Raw genomic sequence first — 13,935 nt, forward strand, 5'->3', positions numbered from 1 at the left:
ACGACTCAAAACCAATGTTTTAAAAACCGAATCGGACCGGCCAGTTGAACCAATTCAACCGCAAACTGACAAGTGACAACACTAACAGTCCAGTCAAGCATGTAAAACCGTTGTTTAGAAAACCGTTGAAAAACCATTAAACTGGCCAAAAACCGGCCGATCGGACCAAACCGGAACCAGCACGTTTTACACAAAAACGGAAGCTCCTTCGTTTCTTTCTCCCTTTGGCCTTTGTCCCTTTCTTTCATTCAGAAAGAAATCACACAAACCCAGCCAAAAAACCCTAGCACTGTAAGCCTACACCACCGTCGCAAGGAGTGGCATACTGCCGCCGTCCATCGCACCCAAAGTTCGCCATCCGTCCGTCCATCTAGCTTCCCTCGTGCTCCAAGTCTTCAACCCCTGTTCGCTGTCACCGATCGCGGCTGCTTCCTCGAGCTCGGGGTCCGTCGTCTTTGTCTGCTCAGCCGCGCTTCCGTCGCCGTTTGTGTGCCGTTCACGTTCGGGTTTTCGTTCATCTGTCGTCTTCGTTCGCGTTCTTCGCCGTTCACGTTCGCTCGGTGTTCACCGTTCGAGGTCGCATTCGCGTTCGTCTGGAAGCCACGTTGCTCTGCTTCAAACTCTGCGACCAACCCGCGCGCTCCTCCTAGCCGTCGAACTGCTCTCTTTTGTCGCCGCCGTGAGTTCCCTAAACCCGCCACCAGACAATACACTCACACAACACCAATATTCTGCTTCAAACTCTGCAACTTCTGATTTCCATTACAATAAGTAACTATTTGATTTGGCAGTGGTTTGGATTTTTTCATAGACTGAATTAAAGTTACAATAGTTATGTTCTCTTCTCTATCACATTGATATTAAGCTTTGAATTCTCTTGTTTCGTTTTAAATTTACCGCACTCAACATGTTTGATGAAATGCTTTAACCATATTTCTGGTTGGTTTTATAATTTCTAGCTTTTAGAAACTTAGTAAGTTGATTGCATGTGAAATTAGAATAATTGGATCTTAGTAATTAGGAAATTTAGCTGCACAAATAGCATCTTTGCGGAAAACATATTAGCATGATGATTCCACTTGCATTAGTGTTTTTCTGGTAAATTTTAACTGTTATTGTGAACTTGTTAATTTGCTAATTGTTCTTATGTTGTTGTTCTGTTGTTCTTCTGTTACTTTTAATTTTTTTTGTTTTTGTTGTGATTTTCTGTTCTTGATTTAAGCTGTGATTGAAGGTTCTTTGGTTTGGGTATTCTTCACTTTGTTGTTGTGTTTTTGCTGTGATTTAAATGTTCTTTTGATTCTCTTTTTTTTTTTCGAATGTCTAGTCAGTACTTGATTGACTGGTTTTACTCACTGATTGTATTTGATGATAAATTTTAAATTGATAACTCTATTACTGCTTTACTGTCTGTTTCTGTCTATTACTGATTCACTGTTCCTTTATTTTTTTTTTGTTAATCATTGTGATGAGATTTTTTAAAATTGGGTTGAAAACTGTTAATCTTTCTTCATTTTTCACTGTTCTAACTTCTGTTCTTATTAAAAAATTTGCAATTGGTGATCTTTTGATTTATTATATGCTTCATGTTTTCATTGTTCTGTTCTTTTGAAGAAAAAAATTGCAATTAGTGATTGTATGATTCATGTTTTGATTGTTCTGTTATAAAAAAAATTCTGTTTTCATTGTTTTGTTCATTGTTTGGTTGCACTGTCCCTGTTCTTGATCTCCGCCGACTTGCTACCCCTCCTCCGTGTTTGATTTTTTTTGTTTCAGGCTTTGTTGTGTGTTTGTTTCAGGCTCTGTTGTGTGTTTATTGTGCGTTTATTGTGCAACACTATCATTTTTTGTTTTACTTTTTGACTTAGCTACATTAAGACAATATTCTCTATCTTTAACTTGTGCATTGTAATTCAATCCAGTTATTTTTAATGGAAGTATAATTATGTTAATTGTCAACAAATTTGCAGCAAGTCATTGCATATTTTGATGATTAATTACATTTAGTTGGTGATATTTTATGTAGGGTTTTAAATTTCAAAGATATTTAGGATGTTTATTTATAATTTATTTATTATTTTATTATGGAACGGTTTTTCCGGTTGAACCACGGTTAGACCAGTTGGACCAGTAAACCAGTGACTAGAGCGGTTTGATGATCGGTCCGGTTTTCATAACCTTGCTCAAAACTACATCACTTCAATTGAAACTGCACTCTGCAATATCTTTGAAGAATCAGACTTCTTAAAGGGGTAGATGGGTGATCGGCAATTAGGTGAGCAACAACAGCAGGGGGTTGATCAGCAACTAGCATCTTCTCCCGCTGCTTCTACAAAGGATGATATGGTTTCTTCTGTTATGGCTTTGGAGGCTGCTTTGCTTCCCTGTTTGCCTGCCCGTGAACTTCAAGCTATTGACCGTTCTCCCCACCCTTCCCATCAGAGTCAGTTACTACCAACCCTTTTCATTCCAACTTTCCCGTACTTCTGTATCATTATGTCAAATGTTTCTGTCCTTTTTTTTTGGGTAGGGTGTAAATGATCATTAACAATTTAAATTGGGATGTGTTTTTACTGAGAAAGAGCAATTGTGATTTTTTTTTTTCACAGAATAGATTGATTTTTTAACAAGCTATTCTATATTATTGTCCTGCACTCCAGTGTTTATAAAATTTTGCACTGAGTAGAGCACCATGTGTGTCAGAAGAAGATATAGTAGTCAAGACTCAAAGAATTGCTTATATTACTGATCATCTATTCAAACTAAATTAAGAAGAAAATGTGGGTAAAATGCCTCCAAAATAATTCTTAACAGTGAAACCATTTAGGTATCGTTAGAGAGGGTTTTCTGGACATAGATACATACATATATGTACATATTACACACCAAGTCATTTAACTTTATCATTTAAGATTGTTTTTCGAACATATGTTGTAGGATATTACTGATTTGTTTCCCGTGTTCCATGTTTTCATAGTTTTGTGAATGAATATTAAATGAAACTGTGAAAACAACAAAATCTTATCTCCCACATTCACTATTTCTTTTACAAGAATCCTGATAAAAAAGAAAACATAGGGAATGAAAATATTAAATGAAATGGAATTCAAATAGAGTTATTTGCAAAGCCATCTCAGTCTAAATGGAATTAGAGCAAGTAATTTCACAGGAAGAAATGTGAAAGTGGGGGCTGCTAAGTGTCGATACCCAGAATTAATTGAAAATGAATTTTTGGTACTGGTCAAGAAGGGACTCAAATGGTTTTCTCATTTTGCAATGCATGATGAGATAAACATATTATGTAACCTAACTTGCTTTCATCTTTTGGATGGTTTTTTTATCAGTTGATGTGGATAGGTATGCTAGAGATTTTATGGAGGCTGCCAAGAAGTTACAGCTTCATTTTATTAGTCTGCAACGTGAGGATAAGCCGACTAAAGTTGAAATGCTTAGAAAGGTATGGTGGCGACTGCAGTACTTTAATGCTCTTACACCCACTGACCGGGTTATATCATTATAGTTATTTCTCTTGTATATCTTGTTGAAGCAGGATATCACTCTCATGGAAGAAGAACTTGACAGGAAAAATGAGCTGATAAAGAAACAAGAAAGTTTAGTTCTGGAGTGGAAAAAAGAGTTGAAAGAGCAAATGGACAAACACAAGACTGAGTTGGAAAGGGTCTAGCGTAAGCTCAGGTCACCTTTGTAATACCGGCCACACATGTATTAAGTTAGCAGTTTATGTTATATATTTTATCTTCTTTTGGGGGCAAGTTTTAATTGATGATTAGCCACGCCGCAAAACATGAGTTGTTAGATGAGATGATTCAGAACCCAGTTTGTTTAATTTTGATGATGAAAGCTGAGGAGGCAGGAGTATTATGTGCTTGCTAAGTCGCAAGTCAATATGAGGAATGCAGGAATTGAATATGGAGCTCATCAACTGGAAGATGTCTTCTGTAGAATTCTCTCCCGAAAACATACAAGACTTTCGAGTCATTGAGAAATTGAATTGCACCTCATGAGAGTTTGACTTTTTAGGAAATATAACTCAACAAAATGTATTATTTGTATGTCATAATTGATTTTGGACTAGTCTTTTGAAACTTCTCTATTGAATGGTTCAGTTTTCTGGAAATTGGAAATACAGCGTCGTCGGTTTTGCTATTCCGTACTGTCTCAAGAAATAAAGAAATATGGCTTATTTATCTTGTTTCATATTTTAAGTTGACAGACAATTTTTCTTTGTCAACATGACTTTGTTGATTAAAACTGAAAGTCCAGTCTTGTATAATCAATTAATCATGGAAGAGTCTAATATGGTGAAAGTATCTAATGGTCTTTAAAGGACCAAGATGCTTAAAGGAATTTAAAATAAATTTGAGGTGGAATTGTAAATATATTAATATAAATTTTTTTGCATAGAATATTTGCAAATTTGTCACATGTTCTTGTCATTTTTCATTTTTATTGGATTTTTAAGCTTTTTTTTATTTAAGACATTTTTTTAAATAAATAATTTATTTATTGATATATATTTTTAAAAATATTTATATTTTTTATTATCTATATCATTATTATTTCTAATGAAATAAATAATAAAAAAATAAAAATATTATACGATCAAATTATTTTTATAACCAAATTCAATTAAGTATTTTTTTTATATATCTTTTCTTTCTTCTCTATTAGACCAATTAATTTTATTCAAAATAATAAAATTTATATTACATCAATTTAAATTTATTTTTTCATCCATTCCAATTAAAATTATTGTAATAAATAAATAAATAAATAAATTATTGATATATAATTCTTAAAATATTTTAAATTTTAAAAGGATATGTGTATTAATAAAAAAATGTAAATATTTCAAAAAATATCTAAATAAATAATTACTTTAATTAATTTATTAAAAAAATTTTTATTAAAAAAAATTTATCAACCTATATTTGTCAAACTATATTAAATAATTGCAATTTTTTTTAAATAAACTCTTTCTGGAATTTTAATATTTTAAAATAAACATGAAATTTTAATTTTTAATATAATTAAATAATTTTAAAAATAAAATAATATTTTTGTTTTTTAAAATACTAATATTAAAAATATTATTTTTTTGTAATATTAAGAAAAATCTTTAATCTTTCCAAAACAAATTAATTAAAAAGATGTTAGTCCATGCTAGAGCTGAGAGCGGAAAGAACGCGTACCTGAACACTGGATAGAAGGGGCAGTATATACTATAATAATAAAACAATTTTCTCTAACCTCAAAATCAAGCCACGCGATTTCTCGGCCTTCGTCTCAGAAATCCCCAAAATTTCCATCCCAAATTGCTTTACTTTCATCTCCTTGCATTCTTTCTACACTTGATTATGCTCTTCTCTTTTCACACCCCAGAGCCAAACTTTTCCCAACTCTGATCCTAACCCTAATTAATCATTCTCCCCTTCTCCTTCAATCCTCCACCATCGATCTCCGATTCCAGCTCTGCAACCTTACGCGGAGTTGTTCGTGATTCTCTCATTCAAGAGTTTCGATCGCAGAGGCTCGTCCAAATCCGATTCGCAGTTTCGCCTCCTTCACGTTCTTCCCCGAGTTGGGTCGGTTGTCGAAGCGCGACCGTCGGAAATTGTTGCTGTTCTTCCTGCTATCGATTCGACGATTGCATCTCTCAGCTCCTAACTGTCGCTGTGCCGGTGCCACGGTGGTTTCTGTTTCCATAGAGGACTTCGACGGAGATTCTTCTCTTGGATCGCTCGAATTCGGAATACTCTGATTTGTGATGGTTTTCATTGAGAGCAGCTGCAACGGAATCTGAATTAGCGGAGATTCTGAATGCGTAACGGAATTTTGTGAAGAAGTTCAAGATTCCGCGCTGATTTTTGCTGGCAGAAGAGAATTCTAGTAGTGTTCGTTCTCTCAGCCTCAGTCTCGGCCTTGTGGGTTCGATTGATCGATCTTAACCCTAGTAATTTGCAAGTGGAGGACAAAAACAGAGAAAAGAAGAAAAAAGAAATAGAGCTTTGGATATAGTATTGTACTGCTTGTTTTGTTTTGATTTATTTAATATCAAGGGCCATTCTAGTTTTGGAATTTCATAGGCCCTTTTGATACATTGTTTATTTTTGTTATCATTGATCTTAATCTTTTTTTTTAATAGAAAGAATAAATATACCATGGCGGTGTATTATAAATTTAAGAGTGCAAGAGATTATGATTCAATTCCCATGGACGGTCCTTTCATCTCTGTTGGTACATTGAAAGAAAAAATATTTGAATCCAAGCATTTAGGCAGGGGTACTGATTTTGATCTCGTGGTAACCAACGCCCAGACCAATGAAGGTTGGTTCTGAGGCTTTTTAATTAAAACTATTGTTATTCTCATTCATCTGATGCTTGAAACTATTGTTATTCTCATTCAGATAGCTGTTTGGGTGGCGATACCATGAGTTTGGGGGATTAATTGTAAAATTAAAATATGGAACTATTGCATTCTCTTTGCCTTTGAGAAGGGCTTTCGTGGTTAAACTTTCAGTGTTTATCATGTTACTCTCAAAGTAAACATTTTTGCTAGTCTTGGCTTTCAGGAGTTCATGGTGTTGAAGTTGAGTTTGATGTTTTATTTTCATGCACTGACAGTGTTCTTTTACACTGATGTCCAATAAAAATCAGGGAATTGTTGTGTCGTGACAGTTAAATACTCCTTCTCATGAATTCTATTGGTTAATAAATATATAAGATTACACTGTCAGTACATGAGAATCACTTTACGATGAAATTCTTGGTTTTTGTAGTGTTTTTTATTTGACTAACATTGGCCTCCACCTCTTCTATTGCAAAAATCAAACGAAAAGACAATGAGAGAATAGGAAATCCTCAAAGTTAAAATGCTTAGAATGTAGGCCAGGGTGTTGAGAATTTGAGTTCCAGTGAGGTTGTAAGCTAGTTGTAGGAATTACAAGCGCCCAAACCTTGCAGGATTTGCAGCATGGTAGTTAATATATATAATTGCCTTGATGAATGGCATATTCAGTGTTTTATAGCTGCTCTGTCTCTTTGGAATTTCAGAATATCTTGATGAAGCAATGCTGATTCCTAAAAATACCTCAGTGTTAATTCGTCGGGTTCCTGGTCGGCCACGTTTACCAATTGTTACTGAACTAGAGTATTATCTCTAACCTTTAATCTTATTACTGTTGTTGGTTTTTGGACTATTGTCATGCATCATGCATGTTGGTTTTGGAAATGGGCAGTCATGGGCTTGCTATTCTCATCTTGATACTTCACTTTGTAGTCGCACAGTTTTCCCAAGAAACTACCCTTTTGATGAGAAAAATTCTGCGTTGAGTTGCTACTTTCCTTGGCTTTTGCAGGCAAAAAAAGGTGGAAAATACGGCTATGGAAGCCGAACCTGAAAACAGCAGCTTACCAGCTGAAGATGCATCTGCTGTAAAATATGTAAGTCCCTTTTTGCTTTCCATGTGTTTTATTTAATAAAAAATTCCACTTCATTCCTATTTTATTTACCTTCTCATAACATGACAGCCAGAAGATTCTGATTGGGATGAATTTGGAAATGATTTGTATGCGATTCCTGATGTACCACCCATTCAATCAAGCAACTTAATTCCTGAAGCTCCTCCAACCAACAAAGCTGATGAAGAAAGTAAGATAAAGGCTTTGATTGATACTCCTGCCTTGGATTGGCAACAGTGAGTAAACTATCCACTTTCCTTCAGTTGTCTTTCTTTATTCTTGGAATCAGCATAAAAGGGGACGATGACTGTAAATATGAATATGAATTACTAATAAGTAACTTCGTATTCTTTTTCACCTGCAATAATATGGTCAATAATCTCTGGTGGAAGGGATTGCTCATTCTGGAATCAGCACCTGTACTAGAGGAGCAGTTGTTTCTTATTTACCATCATTCCTGCATAAGGATTTCTGCAGAAAATTTCATTTCACATGCCAAATGTGCTTTGTTATGGTGAAATCATTGTCACTCTAGACTTCGCGATATCTGAAGTTTCCTTTTGGCATGCAGTCAAGGATCGGACTTTGGTGCTGGTAGAGGTTTTGGAGGAGGTATGGGTGGACGGATGGGGGGTGGTCGTGGTTTTGGTGAGTCTCCTTTTCCTATTCTTACAAGTTTGAGTCACTGCCTGCTTTGAATACAGATTTTGATATTACTGTTCTAATGCTTATTCACTTACTGAGTAGGGCTGGAGCGGAAAACACCTCCCCAAGGCTATGTATGTCACAGGTGCAAGGTTCCTGGTATTTCCTAGACTCTTATTATTATCAGGGAGAAAAAGGGGCTCTAAATCTGCTTAAATTGCTGGATGGCATTGTCGGTTATGCTTAGCTTACTTATTAAACTTTTTTTGTAGGCCATTTTATTCAGCACTGCCCTACAAACGGTGATCCAAATTATGACATCAAGAGAGTTAAACAACCTACTGGTATTCCGAGATCCATGCTGATGGTGAACCCACAAGGTTCCTATGCTCTACCAAATGGTTCAGTAGCTGTATTGAAGCCAAATGAGTGAGTACATGTTAGTTCTTCGTCTCCATTCTGTCATATGTAGGACTAATATTGTATTTCTCACCTAATCCTGCTAAACAGGGCTGCTTTTGAGAAAGAAATAGAAGGTTTACCTTCCACCACACGTTCTGTTGGGGATCTACCACCTGAGCTCCACTGCCCCTTGTGCAATGATGTGATGAAAGATGCTGTGCTGACAAGCAAGTGCTGTTTTAAAAGCTTTTGTGACAAATGTATGTTTCTTTGTCTTCCTGAAGAAGTCCTGGTTCTTAGAATTTGAGTAAATACTTACGTTTAAGCTTATAATTCTTCATTAAGGAAGTAAAGAATGCTTTAGATGATATAATCTCTCCTTCCCAATGTACAAACATCTCAGATGAAGTTTTGTAAATATCATTCTGAAAATTTTTTTCAGGTATTAGGGACTATATTATCTCCAAGTCCATGTGCATATGTGGTGCAACAAATATTCTTGCAGATGATCTTTTACCAAATAAGACCCTAAGAGATACTATTAATCGTATATTGGAGTCAGGCAATAGCAGTGCTGAAAACGCTGGGAGCACCTTTCAAGTTCAAGGTTATTGAAACTATTTATCATGTGACTCTTACGTGGACTTTATTTGGTTAAAAATTTATTGAAACTAACATGCAAATTGCAATTGTTTTCTCCTTCTTTCCAGATATGGAGTCTGCTCGTTGTCCACAACTGAAGCTTCCATCTCCAACCTCATCGGCTGCATCTAAGGGAGAACCAAAGGTTTCACTTGTTCATGAAGGAATGACAAATGTACTGGAAACTGTTGATGATAAAAAAACAGTTTCTGCTCCAGCTCCATTGCAAACATCAGAGCAAGTGAAGCCCAGAATGCCTGATGTAAGTGAAGCTACACATGAGTCAATGAGTGTAAAGGAACCAGCCTCACAAGGGAGTGCTCAGTTGGTTGAGGAGGAAGTCCAGCAAAAAATGGTTCCTGCTGAGGCAGGTAATGTAGATTGCTCATGTCATCGTGTGTAAGACATGTAATAATTTATTTTCTTTGATGACAATCTCATTTGTAGTTTCAACTTTCAACTTTGCAGGAAAGAAGAAAAAAAGGAAGAAAGTCTGTTTGCCTGCAAATGGTAAATCTACTCTCCTGCATTCGAATCTATATATTTATGTTCAAATCTGGACATGTATCTGTAACTTTTCCTTTATATTAAACTTTGCAAACTGGATTGCTGCTTGAACATTCGGGGGAGGAGTACAATACAGAGGTCTTTTTTTTAAACCTCTATTTATGTTATTTGTAACAATGTCAAATTATTTTTATCTCTTGCAGATTTTCAGTGGAAAAGCCCACACGACCTTGGGGCTGAGAGCTACATGATGCCAATGGGCCCAGCACCTGGTTACAGTTCATACTGGAATGGCATGCAACCTTGTATGGAAGGATTTATGGGACCATATGGTGGCCCGATGCAAATGATGGGTTATGGCCTGGGCCCCTTGGACATGCCATTTGCAGGTGGTCTGCCTCATGATCCATTTGGCATGCAGGGTTACATGATGCCTGTTGTTCCACCTCATAGGTATGTACCTTTTTTGATTATCAAAATTTGTCTTGCATATTTAGATAATTACTATTTTAGAAAGCTAAATTATTGTTTAGGGATCTTGCTGCTGAGTATGGCATGGGGATGAATGTTCCACCTCCAGTTATGAGTAGAGAGGAGTTTGAAGCTCGGAAAGCTGATCGTTGGAGAAAGCGTGAAAATGAGAAACGGATTGATAGGTAAAACAGAATTACTCCTGGATGGCAATTCATTTTATTTTATATGTATATAATCAATTGACACCAGTGTCGATCTAAGTAAATATTCACTGTTCAACTTTTTATTCGTGTAATTTTTTAAAAAATCAACCATTGGATTAGAAACTTATATATTATAGATCATCTTAAAAATATTTTGTCAATCTAAAATCATTTGTTATATCTTTTATGCACTTGAAAATAATGTAATATGTTTGTTCAAAATATACATAGATAAAGAGGTCTTCAATTACATGTTTGTTAATGTTCGATTTTGGTAAAATGTGTTATAGATGATCTTTATTATTTGTTAGTGTGATCCAATAGTTGGATCGAAAAATATATATCCTATAAATAGTTATGAGCGCCCCCCAATTTATCGACTTCTCTAAAAATGATGGAAAAAGAATAGACTCTTTAACAAGAGAAAAAATCTTCTATGATGAATTCAATAATTGTTGGAACTTGGAACTCTCAAAATGAAGGGGGAAAAACCTAAGCAATGAAATTCTAAATAGGGCGGAAGTTCTAGATAAGGGATTTATGCCATTGGATATATTCCAAAAAATGAATTAGATTATGCAATGAAATATATATATATATATATATGGAATTTAAACTTAACAGTGAAATGTCTGTTACCACCGAGTTATAACTGTTTTAGACATGATTGCTCGTCTATGTGATCTTTTGCATATTTCTTCTGTATTTTGATTCTGTTTTGTTTACGATTTAACATAATTTTACTAATAGTTATGATTTGTAGCGGGTACGGCTATCCTTTTTCCTGGGTTACTAAAGGACAAGGGTCGCATGTTAATCTTAGCAAAAGCTTTGGTTTACAAGATAATCTATTCTTTATTGACGTTGTCTAATGAATTTTTTGTTGCCAAATTTTCCAATGTTATTGTGGTTCTTGTTGCTTGTAATTTTATGTGGGTTATTTTCGAGGTATTTCTGTTTTGTTTATCATTGTTAATGAGTTTGTTTCTTTAATGAAATAGGGATTTCTCCAAAGATCGAGATTTTGGTAGGGAAGCGAGCAGTAGTGGGGATGTTCCTATGAAATCAAAAACTGTATGTGCATTTTCTTCTCTTATTTTGCCTTTACTTATCTGTGGACTTGTATGCATCATTTACCTTTCTAGGTTTTTCCCACTAAATTTTGGTAGAAACTTGAACCTTGAGCTTGAACAGTAATTGCTTTAGATGATGCCATTCACTGTTTTGGCTTCTTAAATGATGATAGTAGTCTTTAGCAGTTAGTCTTGCTTGTTTTACAGAGTACTATTCTTGTTGGTCATAAATGGTTGAGGGAGCAGTGCCCACTCAGAACCATATATCTCTAATCAACAGCCACCGGTTGGTTTAAAGTTGATTAAAAGGGAATTGGTATAACTAGATTAGAGTTGCATTGCTGCACTTGGATGGTAACAGTAATGTGATTAAATCTATATGCTCTCTCTGGGTTCAGAGTCTCTGTAGCTGTCATTTATAGACTATTGTTTTTCGATATTCTTTGACCCATGATACCTTTAGATTGATGCCTTTTATCCTGGTTGTAAGGGTTCTGTTCATAATTGTTGTCCACTAATAAAGGCAGGGTATAGTGATTAAAATTTAACATTCCTAATTTTTGTCTATATGGTTTTAATAACTAATACATGGTCTGGACTGCATTATTTATTTTTCGAACATAAAACAAACAAACTTGGGTCAGTATATTGTTAGTCTGTTTTGTGGCAGTTAAATGTTTTATTTGTCATTCTTGTCATGTCATAGATCTGCCTTTTGAGAGGTAAACTTCTAGTCTATATTATGCAGGGTCTAGAAGTTGTAACAAGGGTAACAAGGATGAGTGTGCCACCTTGTGCGCCAAACAAAAACAAACACAAACTGCTCAAACTATGTGTCCTAAAATGATGTGTTTTGAGCGAAAAAGAATATGCGTTGAAACTAGTGTGTTACATGTTTCACTTGCTTGATTCCTTTAAGTTCCAAGATGGAGTTAGTTAATATAAGCTGTTGGAATGAATAATTCTAACCTATCATGAGTTAACTGCTTGAAATGTACAAAATGTGTAGCAATGCTGGCAAAGATGGATTTTTGAATTACTAGAATGCACAATAGCGCTTTTAAAATGTCTAAACCTTATGCGCATGAAGTGGCTTTTGGAAAATGAATATGAAAGGGAGCTTTTAATGCTGTCCTCCAAGTCACTCTTAACATATCTTCCTTAATTGAATTTGTTTGGGTGACCATATTTCTGTCCTGTGTTAGTGTTCCTTAACATATAGAAAGAAAACGTGATTGGTGTGGCTATGTTGCTTACATATTATTATTTGTAATATTATTGTCATTGGAAATTATCATGGAATATTGTGGTGTCAAGAGGAATATCAAAAAAAAATAATAATAATAATAATTAAAAAAACCAAAACCATGTTTCAAACAATAATTTGTTTTTTTAAATGCAGAAATCACATCCAGCACCTCCAAGTAGTGAGTACCACCATCCCCAACCCAGTCACCGTGCGGAACGTGTGTCACCTGATCGGTCTCCACCCACGTGAGGTGGAGCCTCCACGTCCTATCAAGAGAAAAGCTGACTACCATGTGGATCGGGAGTAGAAAAAGCTGACTACCATGTGGATCGGGAGTAGGAATGTGAACGTGACCGTGACCATGATCGTGAGCAGAGGGACCACCGTGATGGAGAAAGAGGCCATCACCATCGCCACCACCGGTCAGAATCCTCTTCCCCGGATGTCATCTGAACCAGTCACCAAAACTTCCTCAACTGCACTATCATCCGCCGTAGCTAGAGACCGCAAGCAGGAGGCCAGTGTTTTCTCCAGCATAAGCTTCCCCGCTGAGGCAGAAATGACCAAGAAGAGGAAGATATCTGCTTTTCCCACCACTAAAGCTGCTTCAGCTGGTCCCCCTGCCACATCTTCAGCCCATCTCAAGGCAGCATCGAAAGGCTACTATGAAGGCAGAGCAGCACGATTTCTGAATATGAGTCCAGTGATGATGAGCGGCATTTCAAACTGAGGCCGCCATCAAGGCACAAGTTGTCTACCTAGACTATAAAGCAGTTCTTCATTCTCTGCTTAGGCCCATGGATAACTTACTTAAATAAGTTGTTTTGAGAAAAGAGTTTAAAATATAAAGATTTTTATTAATAACAGTTTATAAATAAGTTATTTTGTATTTGGACTTTTAGTTATAGAAGTACTTATTTTAGAGTGGTAGCATTTGAAAGTGGTAGTATTTAGATAAATAATTCAAAAAATATATTTTTTTTTACACAAGATAATAGATATTAAAATAACGATGATAATAAATACTTTTCATATTGAATATTGATTTTATATAACCTAATCATTAAGATTATAATCGATTAGGCAATTGATTCTTTATTAGTTCTATTTTTCTAACGTTTTTTAGTGTTCTTGTATGTGATGAATAGTAATAAAATTTTAATTCACAATAATTTTTATGGCAATGCCAAAAAAATTATTGTGTAGTTAGTGTTTGGAGTTTTATTATGTATAATATGGTAGATAAAAATAAAAAACA

The 13,935-nt window shown here is 35.3% G+C and overlaps 1 protein-coding gene and 1 pseudogene across 3 annotated transcripts; both read left to right on the plus strand.

The window, feature by feature from the left end:
- Positions 1-71: 71 nt before the first annotated feature.
- Positions 72-4,167, plus strand: LOC112733200 (mediator of RNA polymerase II transcription subunit 28). 3 transcript variants are annotated; one of them, XM_072212445.1, is made up of 4 exons: positions 72-771; positions 2,118-2,443; positions 3,345-3,457; positions 3,551-4,167. In XM_072212445.1, the coding sequence occupies exons 2-4, from the start codon at positions 2,257-2,259 to the stop codon at positions 3,683-3,685; spliced, it is 435 nt and encodes a 144-aa protein (XP_072068546.1). In that variant the 5' UTR covers positions 72-771; positions 2,118-2,256; the 3' UTR covers positions 3,686-4,167. The 3 variants fall into 3 exon arrangements, with proteins under 3 accessions (XP_072068546.1, XP_025637861.1, XP_025637862.1); XM_025782076.3 differs by having other exon boundaries at positions 72-679; XM_025782077.3 differs by having other exon boundaries at positions 72-679; positions 2,123-2,443.
- A 1,025-nt stretch (positions 4,168-5,192) lies between these two features.
- LOC112733201 (E3 ubiquitin ligase PQT3-like) lies at positions 5,193-13,599 on the plus strand (annotated as a pseudogene).
- Positions 13,600-13,935: the final 336 nt, after the last annotated feature.

The sequence above is a fragment of the Arachis hypogaea genome, chromosome 13 (genome assembly GCF_003086295.3).
Source record: "Arachis hypogaea cultivar Tifrunner chromosome 13, arahy.Tifrunner.gnm2.J5K5, whole genome shotgun sequence".
NCBI classification, from domain to species: Eukaryota; Viridiplantae; Streptophyta; class Magnoliopsida; order Fabales; family Fabaceae; genus Arachis; species Arachis hypogaea.